The sequence below is a fragment of the Sinocyclocheilus rhinocerous genome, unplaced genomic scaffold, assembly GCF_001515625.1.
Source record: "Sinocyclocheilus rhinocerous isolate Xijiao unplaced genomic scaffold, SAMN03320098_v1.1 scaffold85, whole genome shotgun sequence".
Taxonomy (NCBI): Eukaryota; Metazoa; Chordata; class Actinopteri; order Cypriniformes; family Cyprinidae; genus Sinocyclocheilus; species Sinocyclocheilus rhinocerous.
In genome coordinates, this window is record NW_015649998.1 from 798559 (window position 1) to 825422 (window position 26864).

Sequence of the window (26864 nt, forward strand, 5' to 3'; positions counted from 1 at the left end):
AATCGGAGCGGTTAGCCAAGCCCAGGCCCGGTTGTTACGGGGGTACTAGACAGCGCTAAATACCCTCAAACGAAAGCACCAGCAATTAAAGAGCTGGCAAACTATCCAATGTGTTTTTGCAGCATTGAGCAATGTTGAGCAATCACAGACATATCTGTTGATTTCTTCAACGCAATGGCCAATCAGAAACGTTACAGTTTCAGAATTCACTCACCGCTGAAAGAACCGGAGTTTTGCACGCTCGCGAATCATCTCATGACTGAGTGCAGACGCGATGTAAATAAAGAGATTTATTGTGTAGTTTAGAGAGCTTGATTATAACGGAACTTTGTGAGATCGCAATGAACTTTGATGAGTGATGCTTTTAGTGATAATAATGGGAGCACGCTTTGTGTGTTTTCTAGGCTACTCCATTCAGAATTTGTATGAAACTTTAGTTTTTCAGACACTTATATGCTGCAACGTTTCAGGAATGACATCCGCATATTTATGCTGGATTCATTCTCAAAATATCAGTGATTGACACTGTTGAGTTGTTAAATGTTCCATAGCCCTTTAAGGTTGGTGCTGTGCATGAGTGGGCGGGCAGTTCGGGTGTGGAGTGCAGGGACACAGGCTTATGCCGCGTTCCAGGCAACCCGTGTTTTTCCAACCTTCTACCCGTGAAAGTGCACTGGAACAGCAGTCAAACCCATGACTTCCCACCCGTGAACTTGTACAAGATCGATGTATTCCCAGTTCCGCGCTCTGACGTCACATAGCCCGCGAAACAACAATGGCAGCCCCTACGGAAGTGGTACACGGTGAGAAATAGACTTTAGGACAATATAACGTTGCAATCAAATTAATAATAATATAATAATAATAAATAATACACACACGATTAGTGCAACAATAAATTAATACCAAATACATTTCCAAATATACAAATAACGTAAAATAAAAGGTATAACAGCTTCTCTTGCCTTATGTGCCGTTTTTCCTCCTTCGTTTCCCTCAAATAAGCAAGGAGTAAGCACCTTTGGCGATAGAAATTATTGTAAATGAGCATAAGCCTATTAAGCCCCGTACAGTCCGCCATGCTGGTTTGTTTACATCTAGCTACCACAATTCCTTGCAGTCAGGCAGTTTAGCGTGACTTGCCTGGAACGCTACAAAGTCGTGAGTCGTGTTTTGAAGTCGTGACTTACGGGCTCAAAAACCTGCCTGGAACGCAGCATTAGGCAGATAGAGGTGCACCGAGTGAGTAATAAACTACAGGTTCTGTTGTGCAACTACATTCTATATGGTATCAGTTCTTGACACAATCTACATGCTGTCAGAAGGATTTAAACATGGCTCAGGGTCTCCGCCGCATTGATCCGCTAATTTTCGACGAACATATAGCTGACAACTAGAGCAAATTCGAAAAAGAATTGCGCATATATTGCAACGCTGGCCTATCAGACAAATCGAAGAAGGTGCAGGCATATACTCTGCTAAATTTAGCAGGTCTCGACACGGTGGAAAAATCAGAGGCTTTCACATTCGCTGAGGGAGAGGACAGAGACGATCCCGATGTATTACTGCAAAAGTTTGCTGAACTCTGCTTGCCCACAAAGAATATAATAATGGACAGACACATTTTCAACACCACTAATCAAAAGCCTGGTGAGTTCACACAGTCGTATGTTTCCACACTCAAAATACTTGCAAAAAAAAGCGACTTTGGAATTTTAAATGACGAACTAATTCGCGGCCGCATCGTTTGTGGGATTGAAAGTGATAGTGTGCGGAAACAACTGCTCCGTGAGAAAAAACTCACCCTGGACTCAGTGGTCAATATATGTTTATTACATGAGCAGTCCGAAAAGAGCACAAAAGAACTGAAACACGAGGCTGAAGTATGTGCTATACAAGATCGCTGCATCAATTGCAACAGATACCACGCCCCTGATAAACTTAAGTGCTTTGCTTTCAACAAACAGTGCAACAGCTGAGGAAAATGGAACCACTTTGCAAAGTGCTGCAGATCGGCTCCATCACCCAAAACAGCACCACAGTCCCAAAGTCGTGATTACCATCCTAAGCGAACTACAGCGCAATTCAGAGGCTCTAAGTCAAACCAGGTTAACATAACCCTGAATGCCCCTGAGGTTACTTTCTATTGTGAGACAGTGGATGATGTTTCTCAAAGTGGTGAAATATTCATAACACTACATCTGAAGCATGGATCTGACCAGTTAAAACTGAAAGTGGACACAGGTGCCAAATGCAACGTTATATCCACCCAACAGCTACCCTCAGCTCACATAAACACTAATGAAAAAGTGAATCTCATTGCATATGGTGGGCAAACTATCAACACTGAAGGCACCACAATATTAGGCTATGAACAAGGCCAGCTCAAATTCCACATTGTATATCACAGTGTGAGACCACTGCTTGGATTGCAAGACAGCATAGCAATGGGCCTGATACAGTTAGGACCATGCAGTGCAAAACTAAGAGCCAGAGGTACGGGACTTGTTTGACACCACAGCGCTTGGTAAACTGCCTGTTGTTTATCACATGCGATTAGATGAGTCAGTAGCGCCCACTGTATGTGCACCCAAGAAAGGCCCATTGCAATGAAGGAGAAAGTCATGACTAAATTGTGCGTCATCGCCCCTGAAACCGATGCTACAGAATGGGTGTCTGCCATGGTCGCTGCCAAAAAGAAAGATGGCTCTATAAGGATATGTATAGATCCAGTATACCTCAACAAAGCACTCCTGAGGCCACATCATCCATTAAAAACTATTGAACAGGTCATTGCTGACATGCCGGGGGCCAAGGTTTTCAGCATCCTTGACGCAAAATGCGGATTTTGGCAAATCCCTTTAGATGAGGCTTCATCTAAGCCGACCACATTCATGACGCTTTTGGCAGGTACAGATTCTTGCGCATGCCTTGCGGGATCTGCACCGGCAGTGAAGTATTCCAGCGAACCATAGAACATTTCTTTGATGGACAGCCATGTCAAATCGTGGTAGATGACATCCTTGTCTGGGGGTGCACACTACAGGAAAACTACAGGACTGAAACAGGTACTTCACAAAATCCGTGCATGTAACATGAAATTAAACCCTGATGAGTGCAAATTTCGTGTCACCTCAGTTTCTTATGTAGGCCACCTCCTGACTGCTGACAGCATCAAACCTGACCCTGACAAGACTACAGCTGTCCGCCAAATGCCAAAACCTGAGGACAAACAGGCCTTGCAACGGTTTCTTGGCATGACAAACTATTTATCAAAGTTCATTCCACACTATAGTGACGTCACTGGCCCTCTACGTGAACTGTTAAAACAAGATGCGGAATGGTCATGGCTCGATTTGCAGGATTCTGCCTTCCAAAAGTTGAAAGATGCTTTGTATCCAGTCCCCCAGTTCTGCAATACTTCTATGTTACTAAACCCGTTGTCCTTTCAGCTAATGCATCCCAACATGGACTGGGCGCTGTGTGTCTTCAGCAGGGTGCCCCTGTTGCTTTTGCCTCACGCGCCTTAACACCCACCGAATCTCGGTACGCCCAAATCGAGAAAGAAATGTTAGCATTAGTATTCGCGACAGAAGTTTCATGACTTTATCTACGGCCGACCTGTCACCGTGGAAACTGATCACCAGCCTCTCATTACAATCCTCAAAAAGCCATTGCACACTGCCTCGGCACGTCTTCAAAGCATGATGCTCAAGCTCCAACGTTACAGTCTCAATGAGATTTACAAACGGGGCAAGGAACTCTTTGTCGCTGATGCTCTATCACGTGCTCATCTCTCGTCCACTGAGCTTCCTCTCACTGATGACTTGCTAGAGGTAATGACGCTTCAAGTCCTCTCGTTGCAATGGACAGAAGAACTCCGATCTGTCGTTAAATCTGATCCTACATGCCAAAGACTTGTTGACATGATAATGCATGGTTGGCCAAGCTCTTTCAAAGAGCATATCACATGAACTCCGCCCATTCTTTGTAATGAGCGATGAATTTGTTGTTGAGAACGGACTGATTTTTCGAGGACAGAGACTTCTGATATCATCATCGTTACAAAGTTACTATGTGACTCAGCTACATCAAGGCCATCCAGGTCTGGCAGCCACACAACGCAGGACAAAAGAAACATTGTACTAGCCCACGATGTATGGTGATATAGAGAGAGCACTCTCTCGTTGTGCTCCTTGTAATGCCCTCAAGTCCCATCATTCAAGAGAACCCATGCATCCGCACAATGTTCCTGACCTTCCCTGTATGTTCACTGCTGCTGACATATTTGAATGGCATGGCAAAATGCACCTGGTTCTAGTAGACTCCTTTTCTGGTTGGTTCAAGCTCGACCATCTATCTGACATGAGGAGTGTCACCGTCACTGCAAAACTCAAGAGACACTTTGCAATTCATGGCACTCCCCAGACACTCATGACAGACAATGCACGGCAGTTTGTCTGTAGCGACTTTTCTGATTTTGCACGTGCATTGGATTTTGAGCACATTCGGAGCAGCCCTCTATACCCGCATTCCAATGGCCTTGCAGAGCACGCAGTGCGATCCGCCAAACATCTGCTTGAGAAGTGTTGCAGAGAGCGCAGTGACATACAGGCTGCCTTACTCCATCTGCGTAATCTTTCACACGCTGACCTGCCATCTCCTGCCCAGCTCCTCTTCTCCAGGTGTACAAGAACTTTTCTTCCGGAGCTGAAAGACAGACTGAAGCCCTCTGTATGCCGTGACGACAAGGCTGTGTTAACCAGGAGGAGAAAGGAGAGCAAAGCATACTATGACCGCAAAGCCCACACCCCTCCACCCTTACAACAGGGACAAACAGTAAGGATGCAGACAGCTCGGGGTTTTGACAAACTGGCAGTTGTACAGGGCCTGGCTTCTCAGCCTAACAGCTATGTGATAACATCTCAGCATGCATAATCACCATTCAAATCAGCAACAAGAGTCAAAGCTCTACAGTTTAGTAAACGCAGGCGACCTCTTTAAGTTATTCTTGATTGTGCTGTATTGACTGCTTTGATGCCTGGTAGGGCATTGTTTTGATGCATACATCCGAAGAAGATTATTTTGCCTTTTTTTATTATTATTATTAGTAGTAGTAGTAGTAGTAGTATTATACTATATAGATATTAATCACAATATTAATTTACCATTAATGGGGAAGGAAATGCTTTCCACATGTTTGTTAGACCTTGAGAATAAATGTAAACCCTAACTTGTTTATTCACAATTAAACTCCACAGAGTAGCTACCTAAGATACTGCACAACAGAACTGTATAAATGAAAACATGGATGAAAAAAATCTTGTTGGTATATTTAAAAAATGCTTATATTATTAATGTTGCTTTAAGAATTACATTTTAGTATACAATAGTAATATATTTGTCATAATTTCTTCAAGTTAAAGTTGCAGTCTGTAAGTTTTGCCTCTTTGTCGCCATCTCTGTTTGAAAACCTGCAAATGCAGTTATTTATGCAATTATCTTTATTACGTGGGTTGTGCGCCGGCACTGCTCCAGCGCGGATTAATCTAATGTTTTGAGGAGAATGTGTGGCTGTCAGTCACCGCACCGGTGTGGATACTGTAATTCAGAATCGCATATTCTAGCCCACCTGAACAAGTAACAAGTCTGCCACACTTGTTCTGAAAAAATCATTACAATAAATCACGCTACCAATGGCGGTTAAATCTAACGATCGGTTAATTAGCTCATATCACATCAAACCGTGCAAATTATTATTGTTATGCTTTGTTCTCAAATTGTAACAACATCAGCACTGCGTGACTACATGTGTATTAGTGTGTAGATTTCAATTTCTGTACAGTCTAATCTAATTGTCATACTATTGAAATTTCATATTAAGAAATTATTTTAACCCAAAAAGCAAATTATTCATCCTTCGAACTGGTTCTCTTTAAAATACAAATCCTGTGTAATCCCAGCTAGGCTATCGGTAATCAGATGCATATTTAAAACTGGAATATAATTTACTTTCAGTCACATGTGTTTCATAAACACATAATCCTTTCTGGTTTACAATCTGCCATCAAAATGATACATTTAATTATTCCAGCTGCTGTGAGAAAAGGCTATAAACGATCCGCCACCTGCAGCATCCTCACGTGTGATGTAGTCTATTAGCCGGTGGACAACTTCTTTATGTTCTTTATGAGACGTGACATAATGACGCGGCAGCATGCTCAAATTTCCCGCGAATTCCTACCAGTACCACTAAAATTAGAAAACATTATTATAAGTTAACCGTTGTGAATCGGGCTAAAGTAAGGCGATAGTTTTGAACACTGGCTGGTTATGTACTTGCTCAAATATTGATTTCGTATCATTTTTAACCAAAAAAGTTACGGACTGCAGCTTTAAACTGCACTTTTATGTTTGGTAGGTTGTCAAGAAGATCTTTGAGTTTCAGTTTGTATTTGACGGTAGTTTTTCTCAAATGAAAGAGTAAAAAGCTTGTCAAGTGACTCTCAGAACAGTTCTGGAAATGAACTTCATGTGTTCATGTCCTCAAATACCGAGGTATCAGACGCTGAAATACCGCTAGCATCATGTATTTGAGTTTGTGCAGTAGACAAATCTACACCATTCATTCATGCAGACTTATTAGCAACATGAACTGACTGGCTGTAGTCGTGTTTCTTCTGCTGTGTGATAGGCTGTTAGATTAATCTATATTGAGTAAAACAGTCCACAGTTCATAGTCGTTTTCTACATAAATTTTATCATGATCTCAATATGATAGTTTATCACCCAGCCATAGAACTAACTTTTTCATTTATTTTTAACCAACTAGTATTTTAGCAGGTGTTTGAAGTCAGTTCCCTTTATATTCGCAAATGTGTCCAAGAAAAACAACCACAAATTACTGATGAACATATTCCACACACAACCAGAAAGCGTCCAAATATATTTTTAAACAATCTTTGTGCTATACTTCTTTATATACGTAAATACCACTTAGTTGATATTTTGTTACATGATACAGTATCATTCATATAATTTAAGTGTGACAGATGCACAATTATATTTTGGTGCCACTGGATATATAGTAAAAAGAGATAGTAGGTCATTTAAAAAAATAATTAATTAATAGAGACTGAGCCTGTTGTTGTGGATATCGTGAGGTGGGACTGCGCCTTCTTGATTAAAGGTTTAACTGGGGACTGTGACGGTTCCAAAGGGGTAAGTTCCTTACCACAAGAGGGACCTGAAGAAACACCTTGCTTCCTGTGCAATGGAAAAAGTCCTCAAGGGGTTTTTAAGCTTTTGATGCACACCTGATCCACTCAACACATACAATGGCTCTGCAATGGCTCTTCAGTACATAAGACTGAATTATAAATGTACTGGTTGTTTTGTCTTTATTTGATGGACAATATTCACAGTGCTTAAGAAAACCCTTGCATTAATGAGAGTTGTCACATACTCTACATATCATGCTACATTTATTTTCTCACCAGGTCAAGTGTGGTTTTCTCCAGCACATCCACCAGCTTCTCCAGCTTTGTGTTGGCAGTAAAGATAAAGTCATCATCCACCCACAGCACATACTTGGTAGTGACCTGTGACACGGCCAGGTTACGACCAGCAAACCAGCCCTGAGACACAGACATACATATTCAGATCCCATCATACTGCATGTAAACACAGACAGAAATGTGTCATACTCTCAATGAAGTGACCCACCTTTCCGAAGGGCATGATGTAATGTTCGATATAAGGGCCTGACACTGTTTTTGGGTGCTCACTGTCATCTGCTATCACTATTGTAACTGTTGGATAGTACTGTCGTATGCTGTCAATTAAATCTTGGAGCTTGTCATAGCGCAGGAAGGTTTTAGTTGCTATAGTCACGAGAGCACTGATGTTGTACTCTGAAATTGGACAAACAGAAAGGCAAATGTAAATGGAAACATGTGGCTTTGATTTCCTTACTATATAAATAACAAATAACACTAAAATCACAGAGTGAAACATTGTTTTGCCATGAGCAAGTGTAAATCTGCTGACACATCTATTATAAAAAAGGATAAATGAAACTGTAGCAGCAAACAATAGCTTACTACATTATTGAGTGTTAGACAGCGGTACCGGAACCACTTTCTGTAATCTGATTATAAATGGTGGCTGATAGTGAAATATGTAATTCTCTTGGCTTGCATTATAAGTACATTCCTAGTGTAGAATATTCTTTAGTATAATTTTGCCTCATATTGAGAAAACAAACACATACAAATCATACTTATCCCAGCATAGATTCAAGATTAAGAGCTTTATTGTCATATGTACTAGAGTACAATTCTTACTTTGTTTACTCCTCTCGAGAATGACAGGGTAGAAGGGGAACAAATATAACTTACAGTACAAAATATGTAAAAAATATAGAATATACAGTAAAGTAAAAATATAAATAAAAATAGCATAAAAAAATGAAAGTGATGAAAGAGAAAGAAAAAGAGAACCCGTATGCTAATTAGAAAAACAACTGTCAATAAACAATTATTCACAGTAAAAATGTGCAGTGCAAGTAGCAATAAAGTGACAATTTTAAAGTGTCAAGTGGTGATAAAGTGTCAGTGTAAAGACTAGTGTTTAAATTGTCCATGATGTCAGTCAAATGCGTTATGAGTGTATGCAGGTCCAGCAGGTAAAGTGCAGAGTGCCATTGAGCAGGCTGAATTTATCCTGATGATACAGGTTGAAGTGGCAGTGGGTTTTTGACTATTTATCAGTCTAATGGCCTGGGGGTATAAACTGTTCTGGAGTCTGGATGTTCTGGCCGCAGTGCTCTGGTACCGCTTGCCAGACTTCATGAGGGTGAAGAAATTGTGGATGGGATGGGTGGTGTCCTTGATGATGTTGCAAGCCCATTTGCAGATCCTTTTATTGTATATGACCTTCAGTGAGGGGAGATCAGTCCCTGTGATTTTCCAGGCCAGCTTTATCCCTCTCTGTAAAGCCTTTCTGTCATGTGTTGTGCTGTTGCCAAACCACACAGCAATGCAGCAAGTTAACACACTCTCCACAGTGCTTCTGTAGAAGTTATGGAGAATCTGTGATGACAAGCCAAATTTCCTTAGCCTCCACTACTTTCCACTACTATTTCCACTACTTAAAAAATGTCCAGGCCAATAGGCTGCCAGATAGTCAGAAATGTAAGGGAATGAAAGCACGCTCTCCTGACAGTGTTTAGTGGATGAGAAATCAGAATACAGGCAGTGGTACTTATGGAAACTTCACATTTTTTTAAACGTTTTTCAAAGAATATTAGAAATAGAATTTTGAATTTTTTTTGCAATAATATAAATGTCTTTACTGTCACTTTCAATGAATTTATGTTTATATTTTTTCGACATCAATATAAATATCTTTACTGTCACTTTTAATGAATTTATTGCTTCCTTGCTAAATAAAATTTAAAATAAAAATAACAAACAAAAATCTTACTGTAGTTTAACTGATTAACCAGGTTTGAACTGGTTGTCTGATTTTGCATCTCAAAGCATATTTGCACAGGTTATTTTAATATTTTTTATATACTATTACATATTAATGTTTTGAATTAGCTTTTCTTTTTTGGTGGGCTTTTATGTTTTATTTATTATTTGTTGTATTTTAGATTTGTATTTCTATTTCTATTTGTATTTTAGATTTGTATTTATATTTAGCTTTAACTGATTTTTATTTCAGTTTTAGTTTAAAAAATGTCAGTACTTCAAATTAAACTTATTTATTCAGGGAGCATTTATAATTTTCTATCTAATTATTTTATTTTATTTTATTTAAGCTCTATTTCAATTAACAATAGTGATTTTAAATAGTTTTAGTTTTAGTTAACAATAACAGCAATGATGTATTTACCTTTATCTGCATCAGAGCCTGTATTGTAGAGTTTGGGTGTTACTCCATGATGGATCTTGATGGTAAAAAGAGCTTGATGTCCTTCTGTGTCTAACTGCACTGAATCACAAGCACATACAAACTACATATCAAAATAAAGATTATCCAGTCCTGTGTTTAAATGTACATTTGGGATAAGTATTTTTTACAAGAATTACCCAGAAGCTGCATACCTGTGTCAGCTGTGCTGGGGTGGAACTGTGTGTTGGTATATGTGATAAACTGGAGCTCTCGATTCAGACTGGACAAAAGGGTGCTGCTCAGGGTCATGTGCATCTCGCCATCACCCCTGACCTTTACCCCCTCCACCTCTGCTGCTACATTAAATGTGCCCAGCGATGCTGAAAAGTTCAGCTACAGAGAAAGATGAAAAACATAGTGTTCAGGAAGCATCCGCAACACAAAAGCACAGGAAATAGACATAAATTATTCATAATATCACTTACAGTATATACATCTCGGGGCAGCTCTTTTAAGGCCAAACCTGAAACACATTACAGCCATGTATTCAGTGCCGGATGTGACATAGGCAAAATAAATTTTGGGGCTTCCCTTCCCTATTAATATATAATATTAACACCCCAAAACAGCAAACAAAAATAAATTGTAATCCAAAGAAACCATTGCAGTGGTCACAAGAAGTACAAAGTACAAAGTCATTCTGCTTGCATTCAGTCATTTCAGATCAAATGTAGTTCTTCACTCATTTGAGAACAGAGAAAGACTGTTTAATTAAGTCGGCAATAACTGACTCCAGCATTGTCGCTGCATTACCATTATGCATAATTTTTCTAATAATTCAACGGCCCAGAGTCAATTATTGTTCACGCGTTATTTTAAGACATTTGTCACGTTTTGTCCTTTAAACACTCTTGTGTGTAAGGCTATTTTATCTAAGCCTAAATATAAGACATAATTTTAGAGCTAATAACAGAGGCTTGAGCAATTGATATGCAGAATAGGCTAATGCAGTTATTAGAAATGTGTTTAGTATTAGTATTTATTCGTTTTTAGAACTTGTGTGAATTACCTGAGCCTGTGCATCTCTCAACAACAGTGTTTGGCTATTGCGTCTCTACTAATAGCAAAACTGAAAGTTTAACAGCTTCAAAAACAGCTACATTCAAAATAGCATGTAGCTTTTCAGCTTTGAAAATATGTTGATAAAGTTGCAGGGCAGCGTTAACAACAAGTTTCTGTGCGTGTGCGTGTGTGTCAGCACTGTAATAATTTGTTAATAATTGATATGCCTTTGATAATAAAATGTAATTTCATTGGGTAAAAGTTTGACATTTTTATTCTTTTGTTTTTTATATTTATTGGTCAATGTGACCAACTTTTGGAGTTTTGATTCTTTTGGTAGACTATAGAATCCGGACCTGCATGTATTGTTACTGTTCAGCCTCTATAACTAAATTAAATGCACTCAACTTCCTTCTATTACAGTCACAGTCCATTCAGTAATTTAACAATTTGCTCTCAATTCTCAGTTGCGAGCTTCACATTATTATTCTGCATAAACATGTATCACACTATCACTGCATATATCACTACAATCTGAAAAAAGCAACCCAGGCTCATTGGAAGTAATTACTGTGGCAACATTTCTGCTAAAACGTACACACATTTCGTTGCAGTTTCCAGGAGAAATGAACACTAGTGGCAGTAAAGCACCAACATTTGTTCCTTTTCACTCAAATAATGATTACGGGGGCAGACAATCAATAAATAAAGACTTATGTTTGTGCAGTTCCTTGCACAATGCTGATATTATTATGTAAACAATTTTACCATAGTGCATGATTTATAAACAATAAATTGTTGAATAAACCTGCATCTGCAATGGAGAAAACTGATATAGCTTATAGTGCCTCTTGTGGACATGTTGTCTGAAAGAGGCAGCGAAATGGACCCGGAGCAACGTATTTCAGGTTTTGCAGAAATGTAGCCACAGTAATGTATTTTCAATTAGCCTGGGTTGCGAAAAAAAGTGTAGTATCTAGGGATGTTATCAATATCATGGTATTGTGATGCAAAACTGTATCGATATCATCATGAAGATATGAAACAATAGGTCTTCCGGGCAAAAAGTGTAGTTTTTAAAATATATTTAAACTTCTTATTCTAACATAAAAGGTCTTTAAAGTTGTGTTTTGGGCCATTATGCTTTGGCACAGTATCTGTCAAATGAAATAAAACCAAAAGCACAATATGGCTTAATCCCTTCATCAAGTCAAGTGTTTTCGCTGTGCGTTTCAAAGTGAAGCGCGCAATTCGTTCAGGTGATCAGCTCGTGATCCGGTGTTTTCTGTGCCTCAGAACGGCTCCATTCACAGTAAATAAATGCAGTGAACTCATTTATTGCATGTGCTGTGAGTTTAGCGCATGTTTGGGAACGCAACAGCCACCAGTTATGCTTTATTTTTGTGGCAGGTGATTTCAGCATTTCACTAAATTTGTAGTGAGACGTGTTCCTGTTTTCACTGAAGCTGGAGTTTTCCTTCAAAATTAAAGCTCTACTGCCATTTCCGTCAACATAAAAGCTTAAAAGTACAGTATGAATTGCTGACAGCTAGCGGTTTAAATGAAGTCCAAATTCAAAATATCTGTTTCAAGTGTAGAAATTAGGAAATAAGTATTGTAATTTCCCTACTGTTGTGTAAAGCAAAAATAATATACCTATGAAATATTCATTTTCATTTATTTTACAATGCAATTATTTTACATTATTTGGCTATTACTGTCATAGGAATAACAATAATATAAAATTGTTATTATTATTATTATTATTATTATTATTATATTCTCATTCTAATTATATAATAATTATTAATCTAATTATTATATTCTAATTTGTTTGTCAAACTTCAAGTCAAACTTCCTCAGAGTTTATTTCAAATTTCTTTATTAGATTTTCTGCATGGAATATCAACTCAACAAATTACAACATTAATTTTATAAAATTATTCTTCCATGTTATTAAACTTCCTCAGAGTTTGACTGTTTTGCTATTGCAGGGGATTTTAATATTTAACAATATTACATCCGAACTGATTGCACTGTATTTTATGTCTACTCATTTTCTATTTTAAACTATTTTAAATTCATTTTAAATCAATTTTTAAATAATTTTAAAAGTTTTTAAATTCCTTGTTTTATTGTTGTGATTATTTTTGGATTATTTTACTTCCTTTTATGTAAAACACTTTGAATTACCATTGTGTATGAAATGTGCTATATAAACAAACTTGCCTTGCCTTGCCTTGGTTTCCTAAAACACCAGTGTGAATGTAATTTAGACTGAGACAGTATACCACAAATTAAAAGAGGGTTGAGTCCCCTTTGAAGTTCAGGTACAAGTCAATTCACTGACTTTTTTCTGACTTAAGTTTTCTTAGCTTAGAACATGGGTTGGAACTCTTATCTAATATTGACCGTAATATTCTTTACATTATATTAAAGATTTATTATTATAATGCTTAGTCTCATCACAGTTCTTCAGTCACATGGCAATACATTAATCTTACTAGGAACAAAAAGTGTAATACCTGGTATAAGGATAGTTTTAAGTGGCCGAACCTCCACACCCTGTGTTGGGTACTGCAGAGGGTTGTTAGCTTCAGCAACAATCAGCAGATCAGCAGGGGTCTGTGACCTATACAAACCAGGGTTACTATCCTTAACTAAAACTAAAACCATAAAAAGACTGTTTTCAAGATCAGACATTCTCTGCATATACAGAATTAATTTCATAACTTTTATCCCGTTGAAAAAAACAGCATATGCTGGTTAGGTATGTTTTGAAGCATGGTAGCTGGTGAGCTGGTTTAAGCTGGCCCTTAGTTGGTTATGAGCTGGTTTAAGCTGGTCCTGAGCAGGGATGGATACCGAGAACCTGTATTTTTTGGACCGGTACGTACGTAATTGGGTCAATACCGGACTACCGATAAACTTCAGGTCAAACGATACGGTTATCGATACTTGTGTTGTTTTATCTCTGTATACTTCGGTGTTAATGGCAAATTAGAAGCTGACCTCACAATCTCAAGCTGACGACACACCTGCAGTGAGAGGTTTGGCATGACACACAGCGGCACCATCTCAATCTCTGTCCAGCACAGGTAAAATAATTATAATGCTAAAGGTATGGTACAATTCATATTTCTTTATTAAATGACTTACAAAGTAATTTGAAAACTTTCTATGAGATGTAATTTCACAAACAGCGTGAGTGAATTTCCACACGCTCGGTCTTTCCCTCTCAAAATGTGCAAATGGCTTCAAACCACCACATTGTGTCTGCACTATAAGCAAGCTGCACACTGCACAGTTGACACAGGAATTGTCACAGTTGACACACATCATTTAAACCATTCAGCACTTGCGTGCTCTCCTAGAGACGGTGTGCTCATACACACTCAAAGTGCACACACATAAGACCGCCTCAATACAGCTCACAAAATAGGGCTTGGCGATATGGCCAAAAAATTATCACAATGTTTTTTCATATCAGTCGATATTGAGAATTATCATGATAAATGTCAAATTTTTATTTCTTTCAAGTTTAAAGGCAGATTTTTGCTCTAATGTGAAAGTTGTAAAAAACAGACAGTTAATTGTGGTTTTAAACTATTCTTTATGGTCAGAACACGACAAACATTTCACGTTTTTGAATTCTTTACACTTCTCCAGTCATTTTTCCTTAACAAAATAAATATCTTAATAGAAAAAAATAATTTCTTAGTTCTGCACTAAGAATGAGTAATATTACCTACAATATTCTCCTCTTGATGCCTTCCTGCCTTAGAATGCTGCCTCCGAAGGCAGCATTTTAGAGTTTTCGGACGCAGCCATTGAGAAACGGCTTTTGATCCGAGCGGATAAACGGTCCGAGTGATGCGCTTCAAATTCCGCCTTTGCCTCATAAACATTATATCTAAAATTTATCGACCTCTTGTTATCGTTTATCGAGGAAATTTATATCGGGTGATAATTATCGTTATCGATTTATCACCCAGCCCTATCACAAAATCAGGCTTGTGCTTTGTGTAAGCTATTGTGCAACAATTGCCCCATTGTAAAAACAAAAGTGCACTGCATGATCAAACATTTGGGTGAGATAATTCTATATTTTTGTAGAATGTCTAAAAAATAAACCCCCCTCCACCCCTCAAATTATGATGAGGAAATCTCTCTCTCTCTTTGAAGGGCTTTTTTATTTAAAAAATGTTTTTTATGTGCCTTTTCTGTTTGCTTAAGAGGCATTTGTAAACTTCAGTACTGAAGTTCAGCAGTAATAAAATAACATGAAATGTTCAAAATCCTTATTTTGCACCAAATTGTAGAGAGAAGTAACAGTATCGATAAGCAGTATCGGTATCGATATCGATATCAATAAAATGTAATCGATACTCGTCCCTAGTCCTGAGCTAGTTATAAGCTGGTTATGAGCTGGTCCTGAGCAGGAGCTAGTTGCTTTGGACCAGCACACGACCAGCTTAAACCAGCTCATAACCAGCTAAGGACCGGCTTAAACCAGCTCATGACCAACTAAGGACAAGCTTAAACCAGTTCAAACCAGCTGCCATGCTTCAAAGCATACCTAACCAGAATATGCTGATTTTTTTCAACAGGGATATGGATTTATAAACCAAACAACTGAACATTGGCACTGGCATAAAATGATTAAATGCACCTCATTTGGAAGCTCTGATACTCTTTGGCGCGCCGTTTCTTCATCTCGTGGAGCTGGGAGGCCTGGAAGGCAGTGTGCAGGGGATGGGCAGACACTCTAGGGAACAACAGCTGAGCAAAGGGCAGGTTGACCCCTCTGCTCTCTCCTTCACAAACACACCCGTTGCGAGCCAAAAGCCTTGTGGAAGAGGAGGAGAGTTATCACATGATCAATCTGTCTGTTTTTGACCGGAAGGAAAATGTTTGCATCCTCCTGAGGTGACAGTAGACAGTCTCTGTGTACAAATGTATATATAAATACATAAAAGATTAACAGGACATCAATTATTTTTAACAAAATAAATTCATGTACAGAATTTAAAGTGATGTTTAGAGATAAGTAGTAGATTGATGAACAACTTTAAAAGTTTATGGTCATTAAAATTTTTATTTTTGAAGAGAAATTAATTATTGTATACAGCAAGGATTACATTAAATCGATCAAAATTACAGTACAAACATTTATAATGTTATGAAATGTTTCTATTTCAAATAAAATAAATAAATAAATAAATAAAATTATGTTCTTTTCAACTTTCTATTCATCAAAAGAATCCTGAAAAAAATGTATTGGGCTTGCACAAAAACATTAAGATATTAATGTTTATTAATAGAATAATAATGTTTCCGAAGGATCTAATGACACTGAAAACTGGAGTAATGGCTGCTGAAAATTCAGCTTTGCCATCACAAAAATAAGCTACATTTTAAAGTATATTAAAATAGAATAGTTATTTCAAATGTAATAATATTATATGAGTTTTACTATATATTTGATCAAATAAATGCAGCTTTGGTGAGCATAAGAAATGTTTTTAAAAACTTTATAAAATCTTACCAATCCCAAACTTTTGAAAAGTACAAATTACATGAAAGTTTGAGATAAGTAGTTGTTAAAAGTTGCAGGCGTTTTACAACCATCTCCAATCTCCCTCTACTTGAACTGATGTTTTATAGAAAAACATGAAACATCAACTTGTGAAGACTAACTGACCTGGCCACACTCTCCCTCACTCTGTAAGAGATGGTGCTAGTGCTGGGATCCGGTTCAGGAAGTCTCTCCTCCAGCAGCCGCTCAGCTCCAGGACCCGGTCTGTACCGGACATCCACAGTGCTGTAGACCCGCGTGGGCCAGGAATGTAGCACTGCCAAAACCAGCACCACTGATGCTACCAGAGCTAACAGCACAGTCTTACGTAGGGAACGCATGCTACAAGCTACAACACAAACAGAAACACAACACTGTTGAAACTTCACTCAGTTAATTATTAAAGTTATTATTATTATTATTATTATTTAAGTTATTAAATTGATTTGTACAAAATGGTAGGGGTTCTTCATGTGAAACTTCACAAATTAGCTTTCTCTTAAATCACTTTACTTCATAACAATGTGGAGGGAAGCACTTTAGTAATTCCACAAACACTTCATAATACACTCACTCTATCCAATCAGAGCGAGAGGTACAGCAAGTTGCCATTACTGCTCCTAAAGGTCCATGGTACTGATTGGCTCAATCTTGATGTGACTGACAGTAGCTGATGAGGCTGATGGAGGGCTCTCTCCATCTGCTGAGGTAGAAAAAAACCCTTAGTCATGTAAGTTGTAGGCATTCATTTACTGTATTCATTACTGTACATAAAACAGTCCAATGTACACTCTTATAAAAAGGTTCTTTATTGGGATTTGTGGTTCCAGGATGAACCTTTAACATCAATGAAATCTTTCCATTGCACAAAAGTTTTTTTTTTTTATACTGCGAAAAACCCCTTTTGCAACCTTTATTTCTAAGAATGTCCTTATTCACTATATTCATAAGACTTCTGAATGCAATAGGTCTACACATTTTATGAGGAAAAGGACCAAATGCCAGGCTTTATCATTTGAAAATGTTGACACAGTAGTGGCCATTTCAAAAATGATTTTACACAAGATATGGTTTCATTGAAACAACGCAACATAAACATGTTTTATGGGAAACTAACTCAGCTACAGCCATAAAGACATAATGGTCTAAACTTTACTGATAATCAGTGCTAAGGGCTTTCCTGACTGACCAACGGACTGACACAGCTTTCCTGTGAGACCACTATTAGTTACATCATCATCAAGGCTTGTGAAGCTCTAAGCACACCGACCAGTGGAGAGTAGGGGTGGTTTGGATTAGAAATATATATGCATGTGTGTGCACTGGTTTGGGTGGTTTATGGGGACACAAATTTGCATGACACGGACAGAGGTATTACAATTTGAAGGTAATTCAAAAGGCTTAAAAACATACTAAATTGAGTTTTTTATTTAAGTCTAAAAATGCACAAAGTTTTCTGTAAGGGGTAGGTTTAGGTGTAGGGTTGGTGTAAGGTGATGGAAAATACAGTTTGTACAGCATAAAAACCATTACGGAGAGTCCCCGTAAACCAACAATACAAACGTGTGTGTGTGTGCTGTCATTTTTTGCAATTACATTGAAACCATTAACATCATATTGTGAGCAGGGACAATGCCACCTAAAGTAACAAGGTAGATAGTTTTCTACAACTACAGGTTTTTCCAAACAAATGGAAGAACAAGCAGAGGGGTACACAACCAATCTTCTTTATTTGACACTTAAATATAGACTAGACAAAATATATAATCATACAAAACACAAATTCGTTAGAAGAATAATATGCAGTGGCCACCGGTAATGATGTATCTTGACTTGACAATATCAATATCCCTTGGGAAAATTCAACATTTGGGAGAAAAAAAAAACTAAACAAAAACAAAACCCCAATAAATTCAATACAAACAAAACCCTCAAATCCACACTTTCCCACAACTCTGTAAAGCAAAAATACAATTACCCTCACTCAAAATAAAAACCAAAACCACAAACCACACAAGTAAACAAAACAAATAAACCCTCCCAGCAGATTATAGCCCTTGTTGGTTATAAGGGAATTGACAATCAAATATAACAATAAAAAAGCACCGGTTGATTTTAACACATACACACACACAAACAAGCGTTCACTCGCAAACGCTCATCCCAAACACACGCTCACACACACTTAGTTCGCTATAATGCGGCTGGAACAGATACACAGTCGAGAGCACGTGAAGGAAGGCGAACAACTTCTCCCCAGCACAGCACCACGGTCAAGCCGCCACACAGCAGCAAAACAGCAACGGACGAATTTCTATAAAATAATTACCCAATTTGGTCATTAGCCACACATACTCTAACAATTTAAAATTACATCTTTAAATAACAAACAACTTACAAAATACCATATAAGGACCTACCTGCAGCACACTTAACTGGCTCTCAATAAGAGTGGTGAACAATCCACCAATACTGCCTGGATCACGCCTGAAATGCGTTAAAGCGGTTGAACACCCTCAGGCCCACGCCCAGAGTTAAAAAATTTCAACCTTGTACAGGTTGTGACATTGACTACAAGTTCAATGCTTGACGCACATCAAATAGGTCTTACGACACGATCAACATACAGCCTGTATACCATGCCGGAGGAAAACGGAAGTAAAGAAAAATCTCCGCGCTTTTTAAAGGGGCCGTGAACTTGACTTCCGCCCAGCTCCATCCACCCACACAGAAAGGAAAACCCACTAAAGGGGATCACCCCATTACAATATTTTCAATTTACTTTTTTCATCATTTATTTTTAATAATTAATGCTTAATATTATGCTGAGGGATATATATTATCATTAGTACACATATGTCAATGGTTGTATAAGAGTCACAAAGATACTGGGTTTCTCTCTTGGGTTACAACAAAAACATCTTTCTGTAAACTGAAAAGGCCGTTTCTGTACTTCAATAATATCCTTTAATGTTACTGCAAACTACTTTTTAATTCATTACCACCTTAAATGTGGTATATTCAACAACTTAAAAATGTTTCCCTGAAAAAGAAATCAACAGCTTGTCGCTGTCAGCTGTATAAAATAATTTAGAAAAGAAAAAAGAAAATATACCAGATGAATTCATCAACAGAGCTAGATGTTTTGGCTTTGCAGACTTTTGTAAGCAATCAAAGACAAACGGGAAAAACATTGCGCAACTAACGCGGTGAATAAAACATTCCCCTGCCCCTTTACATCACTTTATCCATGGCTAGAGATAAAAAAAAAAACACATGCGCAGCCCCGTAGAGTGGATGCGACTTCCCTCCTCATACTGATGTGGTATAGTCTATCTATACAGAAGGCCAATGTGCGGTGATTCCCAGCCCACTGTAAATTATATACTTCACACAGGCCGCACAGCATGCACCGCTGGCTTTCGAGACAGAAGCCGTTCAAAGCCTTGGCAAATAGTCAATAGCCATTAAGGGACATGATAACTGGCGAACTCATCATTGCCACTGTCTAACGCCCATTCTGCAGCCTGTACAGAAAAACAGAGAGGTACCAAAAGCCCCTTGGCCTGTTGTCGCCATATGTCACATCTTGCACAGAAAATTCCATAAGGCAATGCAGAGCCATAATTCCATTAGAAATGTATCTAAGAAACCAAATCCCGTCTGTTCTATTCAAACACCACAGAGTGAGTGGCGATCAATTAATTTAACGGTGCATATTTAATTATATTCACTCAATCGTGCGGCAGAAACAAACAAATGTGCCGTAAATAACTGACAAAATGATATCAGTGCTAATCACAACAGGGCGGATGAGCGACCGAACACGTTCAGATAAATCTTACCTGTAATGTCGCCACCAAGAGGGATCCCCTACCCTTAAAATACCCCCGGCGCGCTTGTCATGTGAACGCAAACAGCTGATAAATGGAGAAAATCCGATGGCATGGCATCCACCTCTGAGACAGAATGGAGGAGAGCGGAGAGGAGTCGGGCTACCCCCTCTATGAATAGAGATGGAGGGCTGCAGCGCGCTGAAATGCGCTCATATGAGAGAGGAGGAGAGAGTGATGCAGTTTCACAACACGCGCTCACGCCTGCAGCTCACCACAAGGCGAAGAGGGTTTATAAATGCTTAATGATCTGAATGGACATTCATTTTGTGGGGATATTAACTAGATTTCTCGCACGTCTTTACTCTTTGGATATGACTCAATGAAATAGGCCTAAAAAAGTTATTTGCACACCTTGGAACGTTTAGTCAACCAATCAGATCCAAGCATTCAGCTGCCACGTAGTAGCCTATAAAACAACATAATTTATATGATCAATAACATTAATAATAGACCATGCACCTATTAATGGAAAGACATCATCTTGCAGAGAGGCAAAGGGGGGAAATCTTGTCATGGGACGTGACGCCTGCTATCCATTCTGCAAACCTCTTACAGGGATACTGGATCGCAGTGTTTAGAGCCAAAGGCAAATGGCCATCACACACAGGTAAACATGTAGGCTAAAAATGTTTACATGAAATCACGACAGTTTGCATTTTGAATTTGACGCTTAATCTGTCCACTTTATTAGCTTACAATAATGATATTATCAATTCAAAAAGAATTAACTCTCAAAAAGAATTAACTCAAAAATAACCAAATGTAGCCTATTAATAGGCCTAGTAGGTGTAATGTAATGAGATGCTTTCGTTTTGCCTTCTGTCTACTTACAAAGCCCCATTTCCCACCTTTTCCATTTTATTGCTCCTCGATCTGACATCATTCAATGAGAAGAGCTGTTTTCATCCAAAACACCATATTAGTTTGTTTCAGATGAAGTCAAAGTGTTCTACTCGAAGAGTTTGAATTTTCTGTATCTGGCTATTCAAACAGACTTCGGTCAAATGTGGGCAGCCAGAGAAGCTTCTTTTTTTTTTTTTTTTGCACCAAGCTTTCCATATTATTGTAAATAAAAATGTCATTTTTATTTCTGCATGAATCACTCAGTTTTAACTATTGACTTGCATTTGAAAGGATCTAAACACTATATAACTTTTACAATACAAATAAAAAAAAACAAGCCAGTAAAACAAAGGGACAGAGAAATTAGATTAGATGCACCATTTTTAAAATTGTGCCAGAGAATTCATGTATGTCATGTGATTCAGCAAACATCTTTTTTCTTATTACTTGTTTTATTACTTGATTCCTATTACTTGTTTCACTTCTGTTTCAGTTTTATAATCATTTCTTACTATGTGTAAGTAAGTTGTTGTTTTTTAGCATGTGTGTTTGGCAGTGTTATAGGATTACTGATAAACTACTGTCATTTGATTTGTATTATCTGTATTTGTTATTTATTTTAATTTTAGTTACATTATGTCTGAATTTATTATGTCTGTATAGGTCTATTATTAAGTGTTAAGTTTTATTTAATTTGAGTTATTTTAATACTTCAACAAACTAAATGGAAATGAAATAATATATATATTGAATTTATAAATGTGTATGTACATATATATATGTATGTATGTGTGTGTGGTTGTACATACACGTATGTAGTTGTTTTTTTGGTGTTTGGCTTAGTGTTATGTTAGAATCATTATTATACACTTATACCTTTTGTTCTTTATTTAATACTACAATTGATTGCTTCTGTTGTCCTCATTTGTAAGTCACTTTGGATAAAAGCGCCTGCTAAATGACTAAATAAATAAAAATAAATAAATAAACATCTGTATAGGATGCAGCTGTTTTCTGTCTAATGAGGAAGCACCGACTAGGTACAGAGAAGTACACATCCTGTGGTCATAATAAACTACAATAGGTTCAATGCTACTGTCACCAACCCATGTGCTGTCAACTTCAATATTGATCCAACATAGACTCTCAGGAAAAAAGGTACAACATTGTTACTGGGACAGTACCCTTTCAAAAGTCACTGATATGTACACTGTAGGCTATTTGTAAAATAGGCCTACTAACAAGTACAAAATATGTACCATTAAGGGGTAAATAAGTTACCGAGATTCAGCTTTTACCTTTTTTTCTGAAAGTGCACTTTAAAGACAGAATTTTTTTAAATAACTGAACTATTAAAATCTAAACCAAAATGATGGCTTTGGTGATATCTCCACATTGCATGAACCTCCTGCTATCTGTGGTTTGTTTACTTTTGTTGAGACTTACATTGTTTATTTTCTCCGTGTAACTTATTTATCAAAATGACAATGTAACTTTGAGTAAAAGAAAGATGGATAATGGATAGGCTAATTACAGGGAGACACTATTTATCTTTAATATAATGGCATTTTATTTCTCTCTCAGATATTAATGGGCTATGTTGCGAACACAACGTAGGCTACCTTGTGCGGCTGTGCGTTTTCACATGCTCCATAGCGACCCCACGAGTCCGAGGCGTAACATTACATTGATTTGCAAATACTCGGCGGGTCCAATAGAAGTCATTTTCGTGGCTGGTGGGTGGCTTTTACTGCACGTGATCCAATCAATGCACGTTCTAAACCTGACTGACGTTGATATTATCAAATCACGTGTAAGCTTTTAACAACGTTGTCCAATCCCCGTTCCTTAGCGCACATTGACGCGCACCAAATAACAAATCATTTGACAACGCTAGTTTGCGATATGAGAGAACTATGGCTTCCTCCTTGATTAAGTGGTTAAGAGGATTATATGTTTTTTTCTTAACATGTCTCCTGTCCGTCTTTGGTTTTTTGAATTTAGAAGAATTAAATGAAATGAAATATGGAATACAGATTCTGCCCGATCCTGTTATTATGGGACAGGTAAGGTTGTTTTGGCTAGGGATGCAGTTAGCTAGGGATGTTTATTTGCTACACACAGCTGTTAGCTTTATGCACAGCTTGACGTATCAGACATTAAAAGGTTTGCCTATGTGACATATTTTCCTATTAAGTGTCTAGTACTCCAATACAGAATAGCAAAAGTTAGGTAAAAAATCAGTATGGTAAAGTTGGCAATGTGGTGTAAACTGTATCGCCACATTTACCTGGTTCTCCTTTTCTAATTCATTTTCTCTGTTTCGGTCATATTTTTTCTGTTCCTGTTTTTAGATGGAAGATGTGATGTTGGTCTCTAACAAATACAAGCAGCTGTATGAGTGTCGTTTGCCAGCTCAGGCAATGCGTTTCCATCAGGACCCGGTGTCAGAACCTGATGTTCAAGGCTACAGTGGTCCAGGAGTCCCTGATCTCCTCAAGCCCATGCAAACTGCACCATGCCTGGTTAAGGTTGACATCACCTCTAGTTCTGTCACAGTAACTTACAGACTGGAATATACACAAATACTGAATATACACAACCACTGACATGGATAATGACATTTTGGCCATTTGCCTAGTCTTTTTACGTTATTTGCAGGTAATGAAGTGCATGTCACCGTGACATAAAACATGTTTATTTTTATTCTGTTTATAGACCAAAGACTGGTGGACTTATGAGTTCTGCTATGGCCAGCACATCAGGCAGTACCACTTAGAAGGTGTGTTAAATCATTAATGTCATGTGTCTTTATTAAAAATGTCTAAATTATGTTTTACCATGTCTAATGGAGTTGTAGTATAGTGGTGTTATGCCAGGTATACCCTTGAGATTTTTAATAGGAAAAAATTGAATTAATGAGTTTAAGTTTTGCAGGATAATGTGTAGTCTATAATGTGTATTCGCACTATTCAAGGTTTTTAAAATATATTCCATGTCTGTGATTATAGATTCTGAGATCAAGGGAGATGTGCTCTTCTTGGGATATTATGATTCAGAGTTTGACTGGACCAATGAAACCGCCAAGGTAAGGCCAAAAGTTAATGTTTTAATTATTTTTTTATTTATTTGTTGTATGTTATTCATTTTTTGATAGTTACAGAAAATAGAGGAAATTCCATTTATAGCTGATAGTCAATATTAGTAATACAGGGTGCAATATTATGAACATGCTAAGCTAACACACATTTTCAGAAGTATGCTATTTGCACGCCATCTTTGTAGTTATCTTCTATATATTTCTTTATTTGTTTAATATGATTGTATGACATTTTTTCTATTTTTAGGCATCTAAGCAGCATAAGCTAAAGAGGTATCATAGTCAGTCATATGTCAATGGCTCTAAATGTGACTTGAACTGGAATCCCAGAGAGACAGAAGTCAGAGTAAGATTGCACACACACACACATACACACACATATACTATATATATATATATATATATATATATATATTGACATGAAAAGGTTTTCGCCCCCTTCCTGTTTTTTTTTTTTTTTTTTTTTTTGTCACACTTAAAAGATTCTGATCATCAAACAAATTTTAATATTACACAAAGATATAATGCAAGTAAATACAAAATGCAGTTTTTAAATGATGATTTCATTTATTAAGGGAAAAAAGCTGTCCAAACCTACCTGGCCCTATGTGAAAAATGTTAAATCATGAAAGAACTGTGATTAACCACATTATTTTAGAAAGCTGAGTTAAATTTCTCTAGCCACACCCAGGCCTGATTACTGCCAGACCTGTTGAATCAAGAAATCACTTAAATAGAACCTGTCTGACAAAGTGAAGCATGCTTAAAGAGCAACACATCATGCCGCGATCTAAAAAAAAATTCAAGAACAGATGAGAAACAAAGTACTTGACATGTATCAGTCTGGAAAGGGTTATAAAGCCATTTCTAAGGCTTTGGGACTCCAGCGAACCACGGTCAGAGCCATTATCCACAAATGGAGAAAGCTTGGAACAGTGGTGAACCTTCCCAGGAGTGGCCAGCCTACCAAAATTACTCCAAGAGCGCAACGACGACTCATCCAGGAGGTCATAAAAGAACCCAGAACAACATCTAAAGAACTGCAGGCCTCACTTGCCTCAATTAAGGTCAGTGTTCATGATTCAACAATAAGAAAGAGACTGGGCAAAAACGGCATCCATGGGAGAGTTCCAAGGCAAAAGCCATTGCTGACCAAAAAGAACACAAAGGCTTGTCTCACATTTGCCAAAAAATATCTTGTTTATCCCCAAGACTTTTGGGCAAATATTCTGTGGACTGATGAGACAAAAGTTGAACTTTTTGGAAGGTGTGTGTCCCGTTACATCTGGCGTAAAACCAACACAGCATTTCATAAAAAGAACATCATACCAACAGTCAAACATGGTGGTGGTAGTGTGATGGTCTGGGGCTGCTTTGCAGCTTCAGGACCTGGATGACTTGCCATAATTGATGGAACCATGAATTCTGCTCTCTATCAGAAAATCCTGAAGGAGAATGTCCGGCCGTCAGTTTGTGACCTCAAGCTCAAGCGCACTTGGTTTATGCAGCAGGACAATGATCCAAAACACACCAGCAAGTCCACCTTTGAATGGCTCAAGAAAAACAAAATTAAGGTTTTGGAGTGGCCAAGTCAAAGTCCAGACTTAAATCCGATTGAGATGCTGTGGCATGACCTTAAACAGTCCATTCATGCTCAAAAACCCTCCAATGTGGCTGAATGAAAACAATTCTGCAAAGAAGAGTGGGCCAAAATTCCTGTGAAAGACTCATTGCCATTTATCGCAAACGCTTGATTGCAGTTGTTGCTGCAAAGGGTGGCACAACCAGTTATTAGATTTAGGGGGCAATTACTTTTTCACGTAGTGCCAGGCAGGTTTGGACAGCTTTTTTCCCTTAATAAATGAAATCATAATTTCAAAACTGCAGTTTGTATTTACTCAGGTTATCTTTGTGTAATATTAAAATTTGTTTGATGATCTGAATCTTTTAAGTGTGACAAATATGCAAACAATTAAAAAAACAGGAAGGGGGCAAAAACTGTATATATATAAATGCTTTCCTCTTAAAAAAAATAGATGACAACAGAGCTCAATACGTTCAGTTCAATTTTCATTTTGGGTGAACTATCCCTTTAATCAGTAATGCTCAATATTGAATGTGTAATTTATTATAATTAGATTACCTTTGTCATTTAATGCTCACTTAAAGTTTTAAAAACACTAATCATTTAAAAACATTTTAATGTAATCTTTTGCAAATCTCAGTGAAAATGAATGTTTTGTATTGTACATTATAATGTTATGATGCCTAAATTCACTTTAAATGGATTTTAAATTATTTATATTAGCATTACTTTTGTAATTTATTTAGGCAAAATATTATATAACATTAATAATATTAATATTCTATTTATTTTATTTTACAAAAAAATATGTATAGATTTTATAATTTGGTCATTTATCATGTTATGTCATTTTATCATTTTATGAAAATGATCATCAGGCAAATCTGTAATATTTATATA

General features: G+C 37.5%; 2 protein-coding genes across 3 annotated transcripts in view; one reads left to right on the forward strand and one right to left on the reverse strand.

Annotated features, from left to right (window-relative positions):
• The window catches only part of LOC107711068 (beta-1,4 N-acetylgalactosaminyltransferase 1-like), a 30609-nt gene extending 10080 nt beyond the window's left edge, over window positions 1-20529 (reverse strand). Inside the window, exons 1-10 of the mRNA XM_016515983.1 lie at window positions 20386-20529; window positions 17156-17243; window positions 16667-16889; window positions 15635-15811; window positions 13488-13594; window positions 10386-10423; window positions 10113-10293; window positions 9901-9999; window positions 7726-7913; window positions 7497-7637 (exon numbers count right to left, since the gene is read on the reverse strand). Of these exons, the coding sequence (XP_016371469.1) occupies window positions 7497-7637; window positions 7726-7913; window positions 9901-9999; window positions 10113-10293; window positions 10386-10423; window positions 13488-13594; window positions 15635-15811; window positions 16667-16889; window positions 17156-17240 (1239 nt within the window). The 5' untranslated portion in view covers window positions 17241-17243; window positions 20386-20529. The remainder of the gene's footprint in view (window positions 1-7496; window positions 7638-7725; window positions 7914-9900; window positions 10000-10112; window positions 10294-10385; window positions 10424-13487; window positions 13595-15634; window positions 15812-16666; window positions 16890-17155; window positions 17244-20385) is intronic.
• Window positions 20530-23151: 2622 nt separating this feature from the next.
• LOC107711069 (protein OS-9-like) overlaps window positions 23152-26864 on the forward strand; it is a 20246-nt gene continuing 16533 nt past the window's right edge. Inside the window, exons 1-5 of one of the 2 annotated variants that reach the window (XM_016515986.1) lie at window positions 23152-23345; window positions 23634-23810; window positions 23998-24061; window positions 24291-24367; window positions 24627-24725. In XM_016515986.1, the coding sequence (XP_016371472.1) occupies window positions 23196-23345; window positions 23634-23810; window positions 23998-24061; window positions 24291-24367; window positions 24627-24725 (567 nt within the window). In that variant the 5' untranslated portion in view covers window positions 23152-23195. The remainder of the gene's footprint in view (window positions 23346-23633; window positions 23811-23997; window positions 24062-24290; window positions 24368-24626; window positions 24726-26864) is intronic. The other variant, XM_016515985.1, reaches the window with a different exon arrangement.